This window comes from Bacillus rossius, chromosome 1 (genome assembly GCF_032445375.1).
Source record: "Bacillus rossius redtenbacheri isolate Brsri chromosome 1, Brsri_v3, whole genome shotgun sequence".
Taxonomy (NCBI): Eukaryota; Metazoa; Arthropoda; class Insecta; order Phasmatodea; family Bacillidae; genus Bacillus; species Bacillus rossius.
In genome coordinates, this window is record NC_086330.1 from 64,131,800 (window position 1) to 64,157,031 (window position 25,232).

General features: G+C 36.4%; 2 protein-coding genes across 4 annotated transcripts in view; one reads left to right on the forward strand and one right to left on the reverse strand.

Annotated features, from left to right (window-relative positions):
* The window catches only part of LOC134536861 (nucleoporin 88), a 35,508-nt gene extending 16,541 nt beyond the window's left edge, over positions 1–18,967 (reverse strand). The window contains exon 1 of one of the 3 annotated variants that reach the window (XM_063376918.1): positions 16,908–18,892. In XM_063376918.1, coding sequence (XP_063232988.1) covers positions 16,908–18,626 — 1,719 coding nt within the window. In that variant the 5' untranslated portion in view covers positions 18,627–18,892. Of the gene's footprint in view, positions 1–16,907 lie in introns of all 3 variants that reach the window. The other 2 variants (XM_063376909.1, XM_063376901.1) reach the window with 2 other exon arrangements.
* A 212-nt stretch (positions 18,968–19,179) lies between these two features.
* Positions 19,180–25,232, forward strand: part of LOC134536880 (arrestin domain-containing protein 3-like) — a 42,198-nt gene continuing 36,145 nt past the window's right edge. Inside the window, exon 1 of the mRNA XM_063376941.1 lies at positions 19,180–19,449. Within this exon, the coding sequence (XP_063233011.1) occupies positions 19,335–19,449 (115 nt within the window). The 5' untranslated portion in view covers positions 19,180–19,334. The remainder of the gene's footprint in view (positions 19,450–25,232) is intronic.

The window sequence follows — 25,232 nt, forward strand, 5'->3', positions numbered from 1 at the left end:
TTGATGCACTCGAAGCAGCAATGATAGTGTCAGCAGCACACTTACCTGATATTACAACTAACAAAATATATTTGAATATTATATTAATGTATGAGACAAGTGCCACCAAAAAACACAAGTATATTCCACATAAGCTGTCAGTGTACAAAAATACATAATAATGCAACCAATGTGATGAAAATGAGTAAACTCAACATTTGTCACTGTTAAGAAACACTCGTTCCAATAACTGTCTACATGAAGAAAGAAAATTAAATGTAATTAAGTAGGTATGTTCTTTAAATGATTCATGCAATGGGGCAATTTTATTTAATGCAGTTTTTTGGACATACGCCATTGCAATGTATGTAACTGCAATGGCATATGTCCAAAAAACTGCATTAAATTAAGTAGGTATAATATGCCTATGTTCCTATACAGAATGAGTCTGAATTCAACTGACAAACTTCAGCCTGCAGGTTCATTACGACTAAATAAATTCAAAACATCTATATGACTTATGGTCTAAACTGTTTCCCAAGGCTGGTGTACGTTTTTGAAGTTAGCACTGAACATTTTGCTTGTAAATAATAGTGAAAGTATTTAAGATAGAACACTGAATATCTTGATTGTGTTTAATTGAAAGATGTTTTACAAGGTGCAGCTATACTATACAATACCGTATTTACTATTGGTTGGAAATGAAGTAAGGGAAATGTATGTCATCAAGAAAGTTTGCCAATGATAACAAATTCAATGGCAGAACAGAGGAATATAGTATGTAATACTGGCAACAGCGAAAGCTGTTGTGAAAAAAAAAGACAAATGATAGAGAGAGTTTTAGAGTGACAGTAGCAGTCATGGTACGAGGAGGAGTGAATTAATACGTAGAATTTAATCCATACTAATATTATAAATGCAGAAGTAACTCTATCTGTTACCCTTTCAAGCCTAAACCACTGAAACCATTTTGATGAATTTTGGTATAGAAATAGATTGGACCTTGGAGAAGGACATAGGCTAATTTTTGTTGCGAAAATAAAATTTGAAGGGGGTTAAATAGGGGATGAATTTGTGTGGGGAATCAATAATTTCTTTCTCCTTTTTTTTTTTTACTCTTTCACACCCAAACCGCTCAATAGATTTGAGTAAAATTTGGCACACAGCTAGCTCATATCCTGGAATCAAACAAAAGCAACATATAATTATGAAATTCCATCATTAAGGGAGTGAAAAAGAGGTGAGTTCAGATTTATAATAGAAAATCATAGAAGGTAGGTAATAGTGATACTATCAGTGAGTGTGTATTATTTCTCTATGTCCGCCACACAGTCATGTACAACCTTCCCCTTGGTAAGTTTTCTTTGAGTGCCAATAGATCGCATTGGGTTACAAACGCCCATTTGCCACGGAGACAAATCATCACCAATGCTGGATTTTTTAGTTTGATATGCTGTATTTTTGTTGTATGTTTAACCTATAAAGTTAGAAATTTTGATTTTATTGTGATTCTGGTCAGGAATTAAGTACTAAGTAAAAAAAAAAACCTTTGTTCATTTGTTGTGGTTTTCATATATCGTCCCCCTTATGCCAGAACCACGAATGTGCAAAAATCACTTTTTTTGATATGTACATAGGTAGAAAGTATTTTTCAATATCTATGTTTTGCCATAAACACGAATGTAGTATCTCTATTCCTGTAGCAATAATTGCAAGTTCTTTTTACACGAAAGTGGAATATTTACATTTTTTGTTATGCCAAAGTAGTGAATGTGGTACATTCGTGAAATTGTCTTGAAATATAAAATTATTTTTTTTAGCTAAAATCACGAATGTGGCACATTCGCGGTTTTGGCATTTCGAAAGACATGCAACATGTAAACATACCCCTTATAATAAGTTTTCGAAAGAAGACGAGAACCGTATCCGAAAGCATATTTTGTGTTATCCTTGTGTTGAATCCCATTACTGCAGACATATAGCACAAAAAAGTATTTAGATTCCTGTTTGAATATTTCCATAATGCACCCTGAATTCCAGTAAGAATGCAGAGATAATAAGTTACCTTCTGTGTCCCTTGCTAAGTATAGAGCAATTTTTAATGAGTATAATTTAGGGTTTTTTCCCCAAAGAAAGACCAATGCCGCAAATGCCTGGCTTATGAATCACTTACAGAAGGAGATAAGCACAAGGAAACAGAAGAGCATAATAGACATAAAAGAAAAGCAGAAATGGCCCGCCAAGAACGCAACACCAACAAATTAGCTGCAAAAGATTATCAATATATTTTGGCCTTTAACTTTGATTTGCAGGCTGTTTTAAATACTCCCAAAGGACTGTGTGGGCAAATATTTTACATACGAAAGTTAGCAGTGTATAAACTTTCATTTTACAACTTGGGAAATCAAGACGGAACATGTTATTTGTGGGATGAACTTGAAGGCAAGCGAGGAGCTATTGAAATAGCAAGTTGCGTTTATGATTATATAATGAGTCAACAGAACATCGAAGAAGTTCGAATGATGTCGGATAGTTGTGCTGGACAGCAAAAGAATGTAATTTTTATATAAATGTGCATGACACTTTGTCAGACTCATCCAGAGCTCAAAACATTGATCATAAATTCTTCGAAACAGGACATACTGAAATGGAGTGTGATTCAATACATTCGAAGATAGAAAAGAAATCCAAGAATTTTCCTGTTTATGTTCCTGAAGGGTGGGTGCAGATAATTCGAATAAACAGGAATAATCCTCGCCCACTTGTAGTGAGAACAATGTTGCACTACAATTTTCTCGACTTTAAAACAGACTCAAAAAGAGTTCCGAAAATTCCCACCAGATCCATATGTTGGCTACATTACGAGAAAGAGAAACCTCAATCGCTGTTCTTTAAAAGTAATTTCAACGAACCTTTTCAGGCAATACAAATAAAGAGGACAGCAGGACGGCCCTCAAAAACACAAGGAGTCACAAAGGCACACAACGAGACATTCTCAATCTCTACGCCCAAGTACAAAGATCTATGTACAATGTGTGACAAGTTGATAATTCCAAGAGAACATCATGCATATTACCGAGCATTGAAAACTAGTGAAGGTGTACGTGATGCACTTCCAGAACCAGATATTGATGAGCCAGATGAAGAGTTGATGTGATTTACTACCGGCACTAAATGTTGTGTTTTTTTTTTTTTTTCATTTTCAGTTTTTATTGTTAAGTAGTATTGAAATTTATATTTCATAATATTCTAGAACTCTATGGTTTTTCGTTTTCAGATTGTATTGTTAAGTTGCCCTGAAATGATTTTTTTAGAGTGCTTTGAAGAATATCGACAGAAATTAAACCTGAACCCATTGTTTTCCATTGTAAATTTATTTTATTTCAAGTGTTTTCATACTGTGTGCTGAATAAACACTTTTAAAGAGTTGATAATGATAACCAACCAATAAAGTTGATGAATATATTTATGTTTAAAATTAAAATTGTGTCTTAATTGGATTTTATATGCCAAAAGCACGAATGTGTCATACTTAATTTTTAAAAATTTGAAATGTCAGGGTAGAGGACATTATTAACATTCAACGAAATACTTATTACATTTGTTTAGTTTGTCACTGTATCACGTGAATAAACACATTACATCAGATTTATATTTCCTAATTTTAAAGTGGGTTTAAAGTTTCAAATCTAAATATCTCAAAACTTGTAAAATGCACATTCGTGGTTCTGGCATATGGGGGACGATATGTAATTATTTAGTAGGAAGGCAGGTAAAGTAAAGGACTTAGTTATTTTTCTGTCTGATTCTTATTAAGTAGTAGATCAGAGATGCGAAAGTGAGTTCGTTTGATTGTTCTACTTTCACACAACAACGGAGCAACAGATCAGCACTATTTTTTTTGCATATAGATAGTTTATGGGCAGCAGAGTGACACAGACTACATATAATTATGAAATTCCATCCCTAAGGGAGTGAAAAAAAAAAAAGGAAATATTTTTTATAATAGAAAATCATAGGAGGTAGGTCATAGACACACAAACAGTGAGTTTGTGTCATCTCTATGTCTGCCACACAGTCATATAATGTCTGGCAACTTCCTATCCTTCTCTTTGGTGAGACCCGTCCGCTCAGTGAAGCTTGCGGCTACTAGCAAACTAAAGGCACTAATAATAATTTAGTTTAGAACTTCATCAATGATGGTGTAATGCTACTCTGTAATGCAGGTAATTTCACGAGACATATACAAATGTGTGTTGCTGCATGAATTTTTATTCCCCCGAAACTTAGTTAGTGTTCACAACTACCTTACCTAAGAAAAACCCCAAATTTTTACATTTTTATTATTAATACTTTCTGAAATATAGCTAATTTTCTTTTAGAAGTATGGTGTAAAACCATCATTTTTAAGTATTTTTTAATAGGCCATAACTTTTTTGTGTTTAAGAGCTATACACCTCGTACACATATCATTGGAAAGCTCATTGAATGTACATTTTTTTGGCTTATTGACATAGGATATTTTTTGTATTCTTCACTACTTTGTAAATTTATGAAACTAACTAAAAAATATTTGATTTTCAGTAATTTAAAATATTAAAAAATTAATGTAGGACTTTGAGGAACAACTTGAATTTTTTACTGTGATTCATCCCTACGGCCACTTTGTGTGCCAGCAAAAACATCATGATACTCACAGTCCTACATTGTAAAAAAAATTCCTGAAAATCGAAAATTTTGAAAAAATGGGATTTTCAGGGCAAAAAAACCTAATGTGGGACCAAGTTAAAAAATCTAAACTAATATGATTTATAAAGCTCCTGAGATACTTAATTAAGGAAAAAAATAGTTTGTTTTGATACTTTGAGTACCAAAAAAATTACAGAGCTTAGAATATGATGAAATATGAAAGACTAATGAAACGTTTATTTTTCAGAATAAGTAGGATGTGAAATTAATAACTGAGTACTTGTTTAAAATAAAGGGGAAAGTTATTTATACAACCGGGAATGTATTACTTTAAAGTTTGCCTGGCACCTAGGACACTCAAAGCAGTATCTGTCTGTCTGTCTGTAGGCTTATCAGTTATGCTTGCCTTGCATGCTGAGGGATGCTTATTTGCTGATGTGCAGCAAGTCTGAGTCACAACATTAGCTAGTGAATACCTAGAAGTCTTGCCAGTAGACAGCCTTAGTAGCAAGCTAGCAGTTGTACTGAGAATGGAAATAACATTTTCTTCTCAGTGCTTTTTGTTCAATACAAATTTTTTTTTTATTAATCCAGTATATATGACCTACAAGTTAGACAGTGATATTGACATTTTTTCTCAGAGATGTTTCTATGTTATTAACAGTTATTAATTTATGTTAGAAGAATGGAGTGTTCTGTTGGGATATTTGTTAGAGAGGTATGTCATAATCTCACCTTTAGTAGATCATCCGAACTCAAAACATTAAGTGATGTTAGTGATGAGGAAAAAAAAAAATTATAGTTTTGAGATTAGGTAGGTAGTGAAAACATTAAAAAAAAAAAAAAAAAAAACACATAGGTATCATGAAAAAAAAATCTGGAGAAATATTTTCATATTCATGGAAAACGTTATGATTGTTATATCTTTATTATATGACATTGTAGTCACTGTTACAAAATACATCAATATGACACCATCTTACATCATACACTTTCTAACTGTCATGGGTGCCAACTACTACACCCATAACACCTCCCCCTTTTTCATCACCTCAGGTTTCCTTATACATGTTACATGTTACCCTTCATACATTTGTTTCACTTTGACCCTCCTACCACTCCTGGTCACGTAATGGTCTTTGCTTCTGCTGTCTGGCAAGTCCCTACCGTTGTTTCTTCCTGGATCATCACTTGTTACCCTCTCACTGTCATTATTAAATCCCTTAAAACCTTCTATGTCTGTATCAGTACTTCTTCTTCCACCCTGCACTGTAGGACTTGTTTGACCTCCTTCATCAATTTCTTGGTATGGCACCCAATCTATCTGTCTGTTTCCTCTGAACCGTGAAGGGCGCAAATGACACGTGTTTCTTCGGACCACTCTGCCACTCCTGTCTTTCCTGATGAGGTATGACCGTGGTTCACGGCTTTGTGAGATAACTACAGCTGGCTCCCAGACACTGTCACTTTCTATCTTCGTGACTACCCGCTCGCCTTCCTGAAATTTGACGTCTTTCTTCTGAGCTGACCTGTTGTAGTACTGCTTGAACTTAGCCTGCCTGGCTTGCAAAGCTTCATAGATCCCCTCTTGAACAACTGGTTGCAACATGGCTGTGGTTATGGCCATGGTGGTTCTAACACATCTACTGAATAAGATTTGTGCTGGAGATGCCTGCAGCCCAGTGATAGGGGTGTTATTATACTCACGCAGGAGGTCCCTGTGGTCAGTACCTTCTGATTTGCTCTTGCGTAGGATCTGTTTACTGATTCCCACAGCTTTTTCTGCCATCCCATTGCTTCAATGGTAGTGTGGACTACAAGTAGTTAGTGTGATGCCATATTTTTTGTAATACTGCTGGCACTCATAAGATGTGAAGGGTACATTATCTGAAATGAGTACTCTGGGAAACCCATGAACATTAAAGACATCTTGCATTGCATTTATGGTGCATGCAGAAGATTTTGCAGCCAATGGTTGAATATCAATCCAGTGGGAATAGTAATCAATCAGTATTAGGAAAGCCTTCCCGGCTACTTCAAGGATATCTGTACCGACTTGGAAATATGGCAGTTTAGGAACTTCACGTGGTATAAGAGGTTCCCTGCACTTAGCCCTCCTAAATTTTTCACATGTCCCGCACCTTGACACATGTTCCTCTATATCTTTCACCATTCGGGGCCAATAGAATAATTGCCGTGCTCTAGCCTTAGTTTTCTCAACTGCCGAATGCCCTTCATGCACCAGGTGCAGGACATATTGCCGCAATGTATGGGGTACCACAATTTTGTGTCCAAGGAATATTATTCCATCTTCTATGTGTAGGTTATCTTGAACCTTGTAGTATCCACCATATTTCCCTAGCATCTTACTGGTATGGGGCCAGCCCTCCTGGTGCATTTTGGCCACCTTACAAAGGATGGAATCCTGCTTAGTTTCTCTTTGAAACATCACTTTCCTACTGTCACTCATTGGTAAATGTGCACTCAACGAATGTACCACCTCCAACATTTCAGGATCATGTTCAGTCTCCAGGAGTGGCATTCTCGACATTGTATCAGCCAAGTGCAGATCTTTTCCTGGTACATAGTACACCTTCAGTGAGTACTTAAGGAGTTTGAGCCTGAGGCGCTGTAGTCTAGGGGAACCTATCTTCCCTATGTTTTTGTTCATAACTGCCACCAATGGCTTGTGGTCTGTTTGAACATTTACCGTCCGACCATAAACAAAGTCATGAAACTTCGTTGCTGCAAAGTATATGGCTAGAAGTTCCTTTTCTGATTGAGAGTAGTTCTTTTCACTATCTGATAGGCTTCTTGAAGCAGTTGTGACAAGCTGAAGGTTACCGGAACTGGATTGTTGCAACAAACAGCACCCTATCCCATACTGTGATGCATCACACTGTAAGGTGATTTCTTTCTCTGGGTCAAATAATGCAAGGACAGGTGCATCAGCGACTTTCTGCTTCAGCTCATCAAATACTTTCTGATGTAAGGGTAGCCACTGCCAATCGACTCCCCCTTTAAGTAGTTCGTATAGGGGTGCTGTAAGTGTTGCCATTTGCGGTAAGAAACTACGAACGTAATTGAACATTCCCAGTATTTGTTGCAATTCCTTTTTGTTTGAGGGTGTTCTTAAATTAATTAGTGTCCTCGCTCTCTCTGGATCTACTTTCATACCTGCAGCAGAGAAAACATGGCCAATGTACTTAACTTCCATAGCTTTGTACTGAAGTTTATCCACATTAAATTTTATATTTCGAGCCCTAGCCCTTTCCACCACTCGTTGAACAGCTTCATCATGTTCTACCTCGGTGTTTCCCATACAGAGTAGATCATCAAAGTATATTACTGTGTTAGGTATGTCTGCAAAATTACTTTCAACTAGATGTTGAAAAAGTTCTGGTGCACTGGCTATTCCATAAGGTAGTCGCAGATATCGGTAGATCCCAAATGGGCTGGAAAAGCAACATTTCAGTGATGCCTCCTCCCCTAATTCAATTTGATGAAAACCTTCCCGTAGATCAAATACAGAGAAGTATTTTTTCCCTGCCAGCTGCTCGCTGATGTCACTGAGTTTGGGAACCATGTGATAATGTCGTTTGATTTGTTTATTTAGGTCCGTTGGATCAAGGCACACTCTAAGCTTACCATTTGGTTTTTCAGTGACAACTAGGTTGCTTACCCATGCCCTGGCATCAACCTCGTCAACCTTTTGAATAACCCCCTTTGTCTCTAGTCTATCAAGTTCAGCTTTGAGTGCCCCTCTCAAGGCCTGAGGTACTCGTCTAGGAGGGCAACATACAGGATCAGCTCCTACTTTAGTAATGATTTTACCTTCTTGAGGAAAGCAACCCAGGCCATGAAACACATCTTCATTTTGTCGCACAAAACTGTCTTTCGCCGTCCTGTTGTCAACAGAGTGCACCCGCTGCACTAAGTTCAGTTGTATGCATCCTGGTAACCCGAGCAATGGCACGACATCCAAGTCCACTACCATAAAGTCTATATAAGCTTCAGCTCTCGTAGCTTGGCAGTTCAAGGTTACTTTACCCACAGGTGTGATAACACCATCCAAAGTCTTTAATTTCACGTTCGTAGGCTCAACCCTAAACTGCTTGTCCACTTTTTTAAAAACCTGAAGTGGAAGTACACTAACCTGTGCGCCGGTGTCTAGCTTCACCATCATTTTTACGCCTTCAATGCTTACTTTTTCTTGCCACTCATTGGGGTAGGAAGCACTACTGCTGTCTCTGTGGCTTTTTATGCGACCCCTAATATCAACAGGACATACACTGACACTATCACAATAAAGACTCTCTTGCGAGCTGGACAATTCAACTCGCTCCACAACTTGTACCTTACGAACTCTACATGACCTTGCAAAGTGATTCAGGACTCCACATTTAGCACATTTCTTTCCATATGCTGGGCATGCTTTGGGTCTGTGCACTGACTGGCATCACCTGCACTGAAATTCTCCCCTTGTTTCCCCATCTTTCACCGGCCTCCGACGCTGTTCACTTGAGCTTTTACTAACCGCACTAATTAAAACAGTGTCAGACTCACTATCACCATTCTTGCTGTGTATTAGATGTGCTTGTTGCTTGCTCTGCTCACACGCTCTGCAATGTGCTGCCGCTTTTTCCAATGTGAGGTTATCAACTCGTAGCAAAGCTTCTTGGACGGCCTTGTCTAGTACACCATGAACTATACGATCCCGCAGCATCTTGTTTTCCGCACTCTCACCGGCGGTAATATTATAATTACAGTTCTTCACGAGATGCCGTAGGGCAGTGAAAAAATGCTCAAAACTTTCCCCTTCTTCTTGGCACCTCTGAGCAAACACATATCGTTCAAAGACCTCATTGATCCTGGGTCGGACGTACCTTTCTTCTAGCCTGCTTCCACTTAACATAACTTTTCTTATCCTCTTCCACCATGTCAACAGTTGACAAAATGCGAGAGGAATCACTGCCCATGATGTTTCGCAAAAGTGAAATTTTAACCTTGTCTGGGGCATTGTCTTGTCCAGTACTCACAAGGTAGTCTTCAAATTCTGACTCCCAAAACTTCCAGTCCGCGTATGCATTTTTGCTATGTAAGTCCAAATCAGGTGGCAACTTAACTCCGCCACCCACGGCCATTGTTTACATACGAATATTTTACTTAGCACCTACTTTCACTGTGGTTACTGGCCCGGTCTTGTTACTTAATATAATCATTTAAGGTAAACACAAAATCCTGTCGACTGCGCCATGTTATATCTTTATTATATGACATTGTAGTCACTGTTACAAAATACATCAATATGACACCATCTTACATCATACACTTTCTAACTGTCATGGGTGCCAACTACTACACCCATAACAATGATCCCTACCAACATCACAAGAAAACTATTAAACAATCTCTTTGAGAAATAACCCTCACAACTGCTGCAAAATGCACTCAGGTTAGTTTGATTCCTGGTAAAGATTTGTGCTCCTAGTGCTTACAAAAAGTACAAACTTCTTCACATATTTCAGGTGATGACATTGAACAACCAGATGATTTGTTTGAACCAGAATGTGTTTTGGTAGAGTCAGTTAATACAGCATGTTCAGTACTTGGTGTATCTCCAGTTAAAGTACAGAAACTCTCAACGTATGCTAGACCACCTGTTTTAAAAAAGGTGTCAAAGATTGCTGCAGTTGTATCTGGTAAATCTTTCAATTTAGAAACATCATTACAAGATGAAGAGTACACGAACTGCAATTATTTACAAAATTTAGGTGGTGAAAATGAATCAATTATCAAGGAACTTATAAAAAATTTCAGAACTGCAGAAACTACAAAACAGAAAGTAGGAATTCTCAGCTTATTACCTAAAAGTTGGAGTATGAAAAAATTCAGACTGAATTTAATGCTAATCAGTACTTAGTTCGATTGACCTATAACCTGAAAAGAGGATGGAGTTTTGCCTGATATTTTGAGTAAAAAAGTGGGGAAAAAGTTGGACGAGTTAACGATTGTGAAAGTGCAAACATTTATGAAAATGACGAGTATAGTCGTTTGATGCCCGGGAAGAAAGATTGTGTATCTAAGAAAAGATGGTGTAAAAACTAAAATTCAAAAAAGACTTGTGCTAGGTAATCTCAAAGAATTGTACTCTGCATTTAAAGATAATAGCCCCAACATTAAAATAGTATTCTCTAAATTCGCAGAGTTACGGCCAAAATATTGTGTGCTTACAGGTTCTGCTGGTACTCATTCTGTGTGTGTGTATGTAAAATGCACCAAAATATTAAATTTTGCTTGCAGCTATAAAAACTAATCTTGATTACAAAGAACTTCTGAGTAAGATGGTTTGTGATTAGAATAATGAAAAGTGTATTACCTCATAGTGTGAATTGTGTCCTGGCAATGAAAAAGTTAGGGAAGTCATCATGGAAGATATTGGAGCATTTGAAATCTGTGAAGAAGTCAAACATAAACAATGGTTATCAACCGATAGATGTCAACTTGTAGAACTTGTAACTACACCTGAATAATTTTGTGATAATTTATTGGATGGTCTTAGTGACTTAAAACTACATCAATACATATCAAAACAACAATCTCATTATCTAAAATCCCTAAAAGAAAACCTTCAAGAAAATTGGTGTATTATCATGGGTGACTTCTCAGAAAACTTTACATTTGTAATGCAAGACAAGATCCAAAGTTACCATTGGGTCAACTCTCAAGCCACTCTTCACCCTTTTGTCCTGTATTTCAAGTCTGGAAGTAAACTGGAAAGTGAAAGTTATTGTGTAATTAGTGATTCATTAGAACATAGCACTGTTGCCTTTAATTGTTTTCAGAGGATTATCCTGCAGCACATAAAGTCATCACACATTGGCATTGTTAAAATCTTTTACTATTCAGTTGGCTCTGCGGCACAATATAAGAATAAGAAAAACATTATCAATCTTTGTCACCATGAAATAGACTTCAGTTTGAAAGCAGAATGGCATATTTTTGCTACATCTCACGGCAAAGGTCCATGTGATGGAGTTGGGGGTACGGTGAAGCGGTTGGTGACTAAAGCAAGTCTTCAGCATACACTAACTAATCACATTGAAACTCCTATAGAAATGTATAATTTGTGTAAATCACTTTCTTTTACTGCACTGAAGACAAATTTAAAAGAAGACAACAAATTTCTTCAGCCTCGTTTTGACAATGCTATTGCAGTTGGACAAACAAGAACCTTGCACAGTTTTGTACCTGTGGATAAATTCAGTCTTATAAAGTTCAAAAGACATCCATATCCACCGAATTTAAAATAGTGCCCATCAACAAAGAAATTCCTCACATTGTACCTAAGGTAAATGATTATGTTTGTTGTGTTTACAATAATAATTGGTGGCTAGGTTTTGTAACAGAAATTGCTATGTTTAACAGGGAGTAAAAAATCATGCAGCAAAAAAAATAAATTTAATTTGTATACTTGTCATGGAATGACCCATACACTATCGTTTGGTGTGTCTGCTACGTCTTACCTAGGGGCTACCTGCCTTCTCACAAATGAAGCTGAAGATTGGCGTCCCGGTTTTGCTGATGCGTAGCGTTGATGCACCGAGACAGTGCAATCAATGGGACTTTGAAATCAAAATTTTTCTGTTTTTCAAGTGTTTTTCCTACAGACTTGAAACTCGGTAATGATGTTCCTTATATGATGATGTGTTTAGCCTGGGCAACGCCAGGTACTTCAGTTAGTATATTCTGTTTTGTTGTGTCTCTGTATGTATGTTATGCTCTCTGCTGGCGTACGTTGGCCAACTGTGGCTATGCCTACCTGTTGCAGATTCTCCTCAGGTAGTGCCTGCCGGCTCTTGGTGCCGACACGGGGAGGGGAGGGGGTGTATGTACCTTCAGCGACCAGTGTCCTTGTTTGTATATGTCGTGCCTACCGCTAAAGCCATTGGATGTTGGTGGGCATGTGACCATTACATATAAATAAATAAACAAATAATGTAATGATATCGTGATCTTGACTTCTCCCTATAACCACCACAAATGTTGTCACTGCAGAAAAATTATTTCTTTGAAATAAATACACTGCAATGATAATACTCAAGGTGGTTGTAGAACTTCGTTCAATTAAACACAATCAAGATGCTCAGTGTTCAAACTTAAATACTTTCTCTATTATTTACAATAAAAATGTTCAGCCCTAACTTCCAAAGACATATATACCAGCTTTGGTAAGAACTTAAGTTACTATGTGTCATATAGATATTTTAAACTTTTATGTCGTAATAAACCTGCAGCCAAGTTTATCTGCCAAATACAGACTCACCCTATAAAAAAAAACCTGTATACAACCATTTGTAAAAAAAAATCATAAAACCATTGGATTGAAAATCTTGAAATTAGTGGGCTGACACAATAATAAATAAAGCAGTAAAGAAATGTGTTAAAATTAAAAATAAGTGGGATCTAGTCAAATAAAAACTTGAACATCATTATGTTTTCCAAAATAGGATTGATGATCATATGATTAATTTTACAATAACATGTTCAAACTTACTGCAAAAAAAGTTTCTTGAGGTAATATTAAGATGGTTAAAAATAAATTCAGATGAATTTAATACTAAGGAATTTCAATTTTTTTTTTAAATTTCAACCCGTTTTTAAATAAATAGTTAATTTCATCAAAAATTGTTTTAGCCAAAAGTATTGGATAAAGTTTAGGAGTTTTACAATAAATTATAATGGGTTTGATAATTAATCTATTAAACATCTATGACATTTTTGTCTTTCTACCCTTGTTATTTCCACCCCTTGCAGTACCTAATGGTTTGTTACATAAAATTTACTTTAGACAAGTTTTCAATACAATATTAAAAAAGTTAAATAGAAATATTAATTTGATAAGAGTACATTGCAGGGAAGTTATATTTATTTTCTTATTTCAACCCCAGGTTTATCAACCTCTTGCAGTAGGTAATGGTTGGTATTTATTAAAAATGGTTTCAGACAAAAGTTTTATATAAAAATTATAAAATTTACAATTGAACGGATTTGATAGTAATCCTACTAAGGGAATTATTAATATTGTTTTGTTTCTAACCCCTTTCTCCACCCCTTGCAAAAATGTTTGGTCATATCAAAAATTTCAAAACAATTTTTGATAATATTTTTAGGGTTTACAAACAATTTGAATGGATTTGATAGTGCCTACTAAGAGAGTTATGAAATTTTTTTGCAATTCAACCCCTGTTTATTCTATCCCTTGCGTAATGGCTGGTCGTATAAAAAATTATTTCAGACCAATGATGTATAACATAATTTAATTTTACAATAAAACAGAACAGTTGTAATAGTGTACATGGTATGGAATTAATGATTTTTTTTTAAAAATTATACTGCTTTTATTTTTTCAAGCCCCTACAATGTTTTGTCTTATAAAATTTTTTTCCAGACAAACGTTTTAGATACAAATTATAAGATTAATAAAAAAATGGTATGAATTTAATGTTGTGCCTACAAAGGAAGTTACATATTTTTTTGTTCCTTAAAACTTGTTTTTTCAACCCCTTGCAAAGGTTGTATCAAAAATTTATTCAGGCAAAAGATTTTGGTAAAACTCCTACGAGTTAAAATATGTTCAAATGGATGTGATCTATATGTTTTTCTAAAAACCTTCCCCATTTCTACCCCTTTGGTTGGATATTGCCCATTAGCAAACTTGACCGAGATTGTCCACTGCTAGATTTTATATACTGTATCTGTTTGTGAAAAATAGTGGCAGTTATCATGTCTACAAAATTTTAATTTTATGTGTGTGGGTGTGTGTGTGTGTGTATAGGTATATAAAATTTTGAGTTGACGATGGTTTTGGGGTCTATGGACAGTGAAACGAAAAACTATATAAAAATTTTTCTGGATGTCACACCATATTAACGACTACAAAAGGAAGTATTTCTCTGAAATCTACCTAAAATGTCACAGCACAGTGACAATGATGAGACAATTGCAACAATAACAGTAAATAAAGACAAAAACTGATCTTGGACAAAACAGTGACAGACGAACCCAATGATGATATTAAAAAGATAATCCAGATAACACAATCATAACACAGAGATGCACAGGCAAACCTAGTTGACGTGTTGTCAAAGGTTGATTTTTTTCTAATTACTGTTGTTATTGCGTGATTGTGTACATATTAATTGTTTTTGTCAGTTCTAGAGTTTTATCACTGGCATACAGTGTAACCAGCAATGACATATGTACAACAAAATAACATTTTAAATCAATCTTCCACATTGCAAGAATCACTCAAGGAACGCACCTCTACTTCCTCTTGCTTTCAGGCATTTCCCGTCTACCACAAAAGTTGCCAGAGGCACAGTAAGCTAGGGCAAAGTGGCTGCAAGAATGAAGAAGGTGTGGTGGAGGGATTGTGGTGGAGAGGGGGAGTAAGAGTAATTTTCTTACATCACGGCTTTTATGTGAATAAATTATTATTAAAACCCAAGAACACATTTTTGAACACTAAAGATGTTCCTCAATTTAACCTGAAAACAGCATTTCTAAAATCAGACTGTTTTTTTGAAAAAATACCCGTTTATAGGTTAGACTACATTACAATATATATTTAATATATAGCTGCGATTGGGTACAAAGTGCCCGGTGGCAAGCATTCTCCCTACTTTCCCCTCACTCTCCTTCTGAACTGATCCACACTCCCAGCCGACACACACACTCCTCCTCCAGCCTATTCCATTCCCCTACCATCCTCACGACCGTCGCATTCTTTCCCCTTTCTGTCCTCCTCCTCTCTTTGAAAACCTTCCTAGTATTTTCCTTCCTACTTCTAGGCATTCCCATTTTGACTTTTCCCCCCAGCTCTCCCCATCCTCCCACTCCACTCAGCACCTGGTACATCTTGACCAATCTCTCCTTCTGTCTTCTATCCTTTAAGCTCTCCCATCTCATTCCTATCATCATCTCTGTGGTACTGCACTCCCCCTTCCCTTCTCTGTCCGTTCTCCTCCACTTGCCCTTCACCCATCTAGCTGCTCTCTTCTGCACCCCCTCCAGCTCCCTCTCAAGTACTGCCGTGTATGGGTCCCATACTGCTGCGGCATACTCCAGCATGGGGCGGACCATAGTTTTATAGGCCTTGTCACGTATGCTGCTGCTTCCCCCCCTGAGCACTCGTCCCAGCATGCCCAGTGCCTGTCTGCTCTTCTTCACTACCTTGTCTACATGCTCCCCCCACCCCAGGTTACCCTGCAGCACCACCCCTAGATATTTGTAGCTGTCAGCCTCACTTATCACGTCTCCCCTCCAGCGATATTCCCTCCTGACAATCTTCCTCTTCCTGGTAAACCTGACCACTTTCGTCTTTCCCACATTTATTTTCATACCATTATTTTCCACCCATTCTTCCAGCCTTTCCAGATCCTCCTGTAACCCATTTCTCTCAGCATCCATGTACACATATAAAATATCTGAGTTTCTTAATTTATACTGATTTTTGAGAAATTACCATTTGTAGTTTACATTTGATAGCCTATGCAGTGAAATGGCCATCACCCTGTTGTGCTTTGATTATGTTGCCGATCCTGTAGTTTTCTATATACGTAAGAATGTGTATATTTTTGATTCAGATATTGTAACACAATGTAACGTCATTGGAACTCAATCAAATAATTAAGTGAGTCCCTACTGTGCATCCAAACCCAAGCATCAATCCTTGACATCTTGACATGGATTTTTTTTAGCAGTAAACCGTAGTATAGAAGGAATTATTCCGTTCGATACAAACAATGAATAATCCTTATATATGTCAGGTTACGTGCTATCGCATAGTAACAAGTTGCCTCCATACTACTAAAAACAAACTCTGTTAAAGGTTGACGCTTGGGTTTGGATGTACAGTAGGGACTCAAGTATATATTTTTTTTAAGTTATTATTCTCATTACATTGCACTACAATAGCGAAATGAAAAATATACTCGTTCTTATGTCTGGAAAACATCAGGATCAGCAACACAATAAACGCACATGATGGTGGCAGCTTCACTGCACAGGCTATCAAATGTGAACTACAAACAGTTATACCAGTAGGAATTAAGAAACACTGTTTACAGGGTAAATAGAGGAATGTCTTTTAGTGTTTAAAATTTTATTATTTTTATTTACGGAAAAGCTGCGACGCGAGAAAATTACAGCATTGTGTGATGTAAAATGAAGCCTACCTTAATGTCTTCATATTTTTCAGCAAGGTGTTCTGCAGATTCCTTCAGTTGTTGCCGGCTGTCCTCCATGCTGCTCAATTCCTTGAGTTGATGCTCCTTCATGGTGCGTAGCATCCGAACTTTGCGCTGCATTTCGTCACACACCTGGAACTGTTTCTGTAGATACTCATCCCTTAAGACGTTGGTGGCCCTACTAACCAACTCCAGACATTCCTGGGCAGATGGCTCTGCTGTTGGAGCGAGCTTCAGCAACGGCTGTGATGTGCTGCGCTGGAGGAGACGTTGGATATGTTCCACAAAGGAGTCCCTTTGTGTTTCCAGCCCCGCACCTTGGTCATGGTCCTTGGACACGAGTGAGGATGCGTGGAAAGTGGTGTTCGACACGAGTGCCACACTCACCACTTCACCTGTGGTTAGAAGGCAGATCAGAATTGGTGGTGATGTCCCGATCGTCAGTGCCTGAACTGGAGCGAGAGGTGAGGAAGATGATGTGCGGGTGCAAATTAGATACTGCGCACTGCTTGCTTCTTTCATTAATGGCATAAGCAGATCGGTTTCTTCATTCTTTGCTTCTGCATATCGTTCAAGCTCATCTACCATGGGCAGCATCATTACATGAACACCAGTATCATGAGAGCAAAAATACCGTGAGACTGCAGTATCATCATGATGGAGCAAAATGGGACAAGCATAAATATCATCATCATCTTTCAATCCTAAACCTAGTTCGAGTTCAACAATTTCAAAGACGTACAGTGCAAGTGTTGTATCATTCCATGAACCCTCATCATCTTCTGAAGAAAGAACGAGTGTGTGGTAGATGGTACCAGAGCATGTTGCCACAATAACTATAGGTGGGTTTGACTGTAGGCATAATATAGAACATGCATCACCACCGTAGTTGTCATCGGCTTGCGGAAACATACAGAGGGGGCCTTTGACGTCTACACTAGAAGACATGTCTGCTCGAGACATTTTAATTGCATAAACATCCCCGTTACCTTGCAAAGCATACAAAGGCCACGTAACACACGAATTTGTGACTGACCGGTCATCAGAATCGTAACTTTCAAAGGATGGCAGCGCAAAGTCAAAATCAACACATGTGTCACCTAATCCCACCAGTATGGGCACTCGAGTTGAGGTTGGTCTACGCCCCACAGTCCAGACCTTCAAGAGAGTTGGCTGATCTCCAGCCACCTGATAAAAGCGGAATGTGTTCTCCGAAGATAAGACGAGAATGTGAGTGTCTGTGGCAGATCCAGGATGCCAGCGGACTTGTTTCACCACGACGTGTGGATTGCACCTGAAGAATCGCTCGTCTACTATTCGTGACCTGCACATCACCTCTGATTTCCCACCTTGAAACATACCGAATTTACCCCAACGCCGCGGTAATTCGAATACTACAATGCCAAGAGAACCAAACGCTAAGACATGACTTGATGTGCGATTTGCTTTGACACGTTCTACTTCAAAGCTTGGAGGATTTGTCGGCAGAAGTGTTTGATGCATAGTTTTGAAATCACTGGATTCGGAACTTTTGATATTCAGTGCCCACAAATAACTATCTTCACAATTCCAAACAAACAACATACTATCAGAACAATCCATTAAGCTCCTCGTTTTTGGGTTCATCTTGCTAAAGTAGTCACTTAAGTTTTTGAATATAGTTTGCTTAGATAATCCGAGAATATCAGTGAAAGTTACAACTTCCATGTTTGTATGAGATTCAAGAATAAATTTGTACAATTATTTTCACTGATAATATGTTTATAACCTTGCTGCAACCACGTATTTGTTATTTGCAGTTAACACAAAATGTAATGTCCACAAAAAAAATAAAAGTCAATGTTTACAATTCACGTTTTCGCAACAAAACACATTTCAGTTAACAGTTAAAAACAAGGAGACTGAATCCATGATTAAACCGAACCATAGAGTAAATAAAGTAACCGAACGACTCAGTTGACTATCGGCAAAGACTACTATCGGTAACTATTTACAAATTTACCATTTGCAACCAGTTGCAACCTGCTTGCAACCGTTAGTGGTCTTTTCACATGTTTGTTGAATGATTATGATAAAACCAGACTTGCCTCTAATTGATAACTTAAATCATTTAAACAAAACTTTATTATTTAATAAAATAATTATGCGAGAAGCGTTCCTGCATATAAAATAAATTGAAAACAATTTTATTTCTTTGGTTTTAGCAGTACACATTTCTTGGTGTACGCTCTTTGGTTCTAAATAAAGATGCGGTAAGTTTGTTTTTATTGAAGCTTAGGCTGTCACGGGGGGAGAGGAATTTTTCTACCGGGGTGGGAGGTATTTGCTGTATGTGTGATCAGTGTGCAATTGTATTGTGTGTCATTTCCTGTTGTTGGGTGTGTCTGCATAAAATCTGATTCTGTAACAAATAAAATGGGCCTGAAAAAGTTTCAAATTGTTTTTGACAACCCTTATGCTACATATTTTAGTGATCAGCAGGTCAGTGGAAGATTAATAATTTCTGTAGATTCCCCGAAGAAAATTCGCGGTGAGTGTATTCTTTAATTTATTTCAAAATTAATTTTAATTTTTCTAACAATTTTTCGAGAATAATGAGGATTAACTCATTAAGCACGTTCTTAAAGTAACATAATCATTTAAAACTTACCGTAATGGAAGTCTGGTGTAGCCGGTTTAGCACAAATTCTTCTGTATCTGTACCTTTAACCTTTTCCCCCCATAATTTAGTTCTTACTAAGGTGTACCTGGAAAACCGTGGGAGTTACCTTTATTTTTGTTTATTAGTTCGTAGAGATATGTTTATTTCTACCTTTTCCCACCACTTTTAATTTGTAAATCTGTGTCACTGCTTCCCAAAGCACAAGCAAAGTGAAAATGGAGCCTGCTGTATTTTAGTACTTGTTTAAAGTAATTTAATAATACTATTTAAGGTAATTGTTCCGTATCACCTATCCAAGGTATCCCATCATCCTGATGGTATAATCCTGTATACTTGATCCTGTGCTACATGTATTTCAACGGATCCTGGCCAAAAAAAAACGATTATCACAATACAAACAAATTATGTTAGGGACATGTGAAATTTCTTTTCATTTGTATTTAACTTAAAATTATATTTTATTGTTATATCACAAATTTTTGTATGACCAGGATTTTCAATATACTAAATTAAAACGGCAAGCATCATGTACCTACCACAGGATCAAGTGTACATAATCATGCCATCAGGATAAAGGGATAAACTTGTATATGTGATATGGAACTTTTGGCCAAATTACATAGCAGAAATGTATGGTTGTTCTACACATGCTCCAGTAAAGGGCACCACACACGATCAGTCCAAACTGACAGTTTAGACTTTATAGTCGGAACTGAACAGCCAGAACTGCCGTGTGTGTGCAAGGACGTTGGACTGAACAGTTTGAACTGATGGACTGACGGACTGATAACTTTCCATCAAATCGGACTGTGGGCTCGAAAGCCCACAGTCAGAACTGCCGTGTGGGGGTATAGACATTCCGTCAGTCCAAACTGTCAGTCCAAGCAATCAGTCCATTTAATCAACAGCTGAGCTTCGTAGCAGACGTCTTTGTTTGCTTTAGTTCTAGGTTTATGTCATAGAAAAGAGAGAGATATAGTTTGTGTTTATTGTGAAATAGATTTATTTCTCTGAAAAGGCTTCCTGGTCGAAAGATTTTCTTGCTAATTTTATAGAGTTGTGGCATGAAAATGAATGTTTGTGGAACATCAAAAGTAAAGATTACCACAACAACATTAAAAAGAATACATAACCACAAGACTGATCGTGTGTGGGGAAAGCTTCAGTTCAGTCCAAACTGTCAGTTCAGACTGTTCAGTCCGAACTGAGCGCATGGACTGATCGTGTGTGCAGAGAGCCTCAGTTCATTCCAAACTGTAAGTTCCGACTGAACAGTCCGAACTGATGGTTTGGACTGACGTGTGTGGGAGCCTTAAGCATATTATCCAGATCTACCATAACAAGGTGAAAAAACAGGAGAAATTCATGAGTGCCCTTTTGTATGAAATAATTGAAGACTAGTCAAACTGAAAACCTCCATATTCAGGGTTTTTAATCATTTGTGGGAGTAGTATTTTTAGTGCAATACCATAGCAATTTTGATAACCACCAACATGATGGTGCTAACATAATTTACATTACCTACCTATATTCTTGCGGGACAAGTACAGGAATTCTGAGGTTTTGGGCGGGGAACATTTACACACTTGTTTTGCACAAATTAAGTTTCTTTATGAAACTAACTTTCTAGTATCATAATTTGTAGTACAGCCCTACTTCTAGTATAGAACATGATACTGAATTCATATTACCTACATATTGTACTAGCTGCAGTACTCGCCATTGCCTGGGCTGAACACAGGGTGATATAATGTCTGTGAGTTAAGGCGATTGGTGCATGGAAAATATTACGACAAAACTAATTTAACTGTACATATTTGTTTTTGATGCTTCTTTTTAAGACATAATATACCTAGGATATTTTTAATAAACTTTTTTTTACTGAGTTATGTCATTTTAAATGCATTAATTTTTATTCCAAGCCAGAATTATTTAGAAAACACATAATTATGTTAAACTTAAGTATAGTTCAAGAAACGAGTGTACGAATAGGTTTCTGCACATATAAAAGTAAGAAGAAAAAATTTTCATCGTCAAAATGACAGTTTAATATTGACAATTTCCATTGATCACTGCTGGACTACTTCAGCAGCGATTTAAAGAATAAATTTAAATGAAAATGAAAACATAATTGGCAGAACACTATTGAGTTATGTATATATTTTCATATCCTATTGTTTTTGATACAATCCGACTCAAAACATTCCCTCTGAAGTGAAAGTTCTAGTGCTGCGTGTAAAACTCTCGCCGCCGGGAAGAATGTCCCCGCGACGTGGCGCTGAGGGCGCCGCTTGTCGGAACCAGGTAGTCCGGCGGAGCTCCGGCCGGCGGGCTGCAGCCTGCGGGTGGGGAGGGGGAAGAATGGGGTGTAGAGGGATGACGAGAGAGGAGACCGAAGAAACGGTCTGTCAAGGTCGCGCTCATGGAGCTAATATACAGTAATACATCTGGAGAGGACAAGGGAAGACAAGCAGAGGATGCGAAGTGAAGCCGGGTATCGGCTTCCTACGTTGAAAGAAAATGAAAAAGACCCAAACACGCCTCGCGCGGCCGAAGAATCTTCCAAACTAAACTCGCAACAGCTCCGAAACTATCAAAACAATCAAACTAAAAATTTTACTGGAGTATCTATAAACATTTTTCCCCACATCGCTTTAATATTTTTTTCGAAACATGAATGCTTTCATTTTTAAAAATTAAATACTTATTTACTGCCAAAATTTTTTGTGATTACGCAGAGTAAATTACAACATTGAGGAAAAATTTTTGTTTGCAATTGTAAGTGGGGGACACTAGCGTATGAAATAAGGAAGAAGCCTCAAATTTTATTTACATACTCCTTTTGGCGCATTCAACCCCATACTTTTATTTTTACAGAGAGTTGAAGTGGGAATAATGTTTCAGTGGGTAACACTACCGACATATGTCTTCGGAACGCACTTCTTTTTGTTATTATACATCTCAAAATTTATAATTTCATACACAACGTTTATAAAAACGAATTCTTTCTTACCTCATTTAATCTATTACAAACCTCTTGTAATATACGTGTATTAGTAGAAGAACAAACGTAACATGCAAACCTTAGGTAAACACTGGTAGAGAATTGTTTGGAATAACTGTAATGCTATGCATATACTGACAATGTAAGAAACTTCCAATTTTATTAATTGTTTGCATAAGAATTAATAATTTTAAAAAAAATCATAGAATAGGCCTTTATAGACTGAAAACCTTTCACGTAGTTTCAAGTTGCGTACATAAAAGTTTTTTAATATATATAATTACCAAATATTGTTGAATATATTTAACATTTTTATACATGTTACAACACACATATAATAACAAACCTATATAGTATATAAAAAGACAAACGCCAAATTTTAGAATTTTGTATTTCTTTTCTCTGTGTGAATAAAATAACAGTTCTTAACGTAGTTGCTAATACTGTACTATATTTCTAAAAAAAAATTACGAAAACCCCTGACATCGTCACCATAACAATGATAAATTTGCAAAATAATTAAGGCACATTTTTTAATGCTACGAAGCACACTCTTAAGAGAAATGTTTTAAACTTATGTTGGGATGTAACTAATATCTTAAAAGCATTCTGAAACCGTTACTTTGAGGGAAACCTTAATATACCGAACACCATACCATCCTTTAATCGAGTACGATTTTCGCTTCTTAAGACCCATTTGTCTTCAAAATGCACTGTACTGTGTAAGTAATAAATCAGTCTTAAAATCAGTTAATTATTTTATCTTCCTATTTTGTATTCTAATTGAAATAAATATCAGATAAGCATGTGTTACTTGTATCACGACATCAAGGTATTATTTATCAGTAATTAATATTTCATTTTATTTTTTTGTTAACTAATGTGCATAGGGCAGTGCACTAGACATCACTACCTGTGTGTAGTGTTGCGTTACACTTTTTAACGCATTAGAGTTTACATAAAATGATAAATTCAAAATTTCGTTTAAAAGTATAAATATCAGCGATCAATTTAATTAATGTCCAGTATAACTCAGTCAGTAAAACATTCGGAAATATGTATAGGACCTGTTAACCTAAATATTTGTTAACAGTTAAACTGAACTAAGATGTGTTAGAGTGGTTTTTTCTCTGTCCGTATATTAGAGGTATGGAACATCAATAAATATAGTTTAAAAAACTAAAGAAACATGCTTTTAAAGATTATCAAACTAAAAAGTTAAAAATAATTTTAAAATTTAATTTATGACAATAGTATATAAGCAATACTAGTATAAATGAGAAAAAAAACTTGAGGCGCTTTGTGCCATATTTTTTGTATATTAAGCGCCCCATGCTTTTTTCTCATTTATACTAGTATTGCTTATATACTATTGTCATAAATTAAATTTTAAAATTATTTTTAACTTTTTAGTTTGATAATCTTTAAAAGCATGTTTCTTTAGTTTTTTTAACTATATTTATTTTTAACTTTTTAGTTTGATATTCTTTAAAAGCATGTTTTTTTAGTTTTTTAAACTATATTTATGTATAATTATCATAGGGAAATGAGTTACCGAAACTACCTATTACCATCTGAGATAACTATTTGGAGTTGCAACGTCACAAAGAAATGGTAAAGTCTCTCCGAATCATTTACAGTTAGATGTATGGATATAATCTTAGAATTTACCAGGAAAAAAAAAAAAAAAAAACATTTTTTTTTCCGGCGTGGCTGGGAGTAGAACCCACGATCGCTGAATACAAAAGCTGACGTCTCAGAAGTTGCCTTAGACCGCTCGGCTAATGAACGTGATGAAATTGGTGGGACATTTTACACTGATGAGCCACTCACTCTTAGTCGAAAGAGTTACAGACGGACAGACAAACAAACATACAGGTGAAGCTAATATAAAGCATGCAATAAAATACGCATCTGTCTACCATTTACTTTAAATACAGAATTATAAACTACATATTGTGAAAACATTCTGCAGCAGTTTTTGCTGAACGGAAAAACACGGATGAGAAGACAGACAAAATGTGTTTGGTAAGTGATTTTTCGTCAAATGAAATGGAACAGGACAGTGCTTATCAGAATGAAATTACAGAACTACTTTTGTGCAAGGAAATGTATTTTACAAAGACATTTCAAGAGAAATCACCTTTAAATGAAATAGATCTTGCTGACATGGAAGAAATAGTCTTAGATTTAGAGGCCAGGTCCCTTTCAAGTGACGAAATTTCTCTTGAAGGGCTGAAATATGTTTCTGGCTATATAGCTCATTGTTTCAGAAATAAATATCCTGACCTTGGCCCTACGGATTTCAATTCGGAGGACGATAGCTGGATACATTTACAATCAAAGGGTAACTTAAAATGTCCCACTTATGAATTTTTGGAATTAATAAAGATCGCTGAAATGTGTTTTGATAATGTTCATGGCAACAATTTGTGCAAAAAAGGGCGGATTTTTGAATCACTGACTAAAATTATTTGCGGAACTACTGAAAATAAATATCCAGAATAAGTTATATACTGTTTTGTCAGGACAAGAACGTATATGCGTATCAAGTATTTGAACATGAAATATTTTAACGAACAAGACCAAAAATGCAAAGAAAGAAATAAGATGAGGAAAACTACCCTCTAAGATTTTTCAGTGTGAT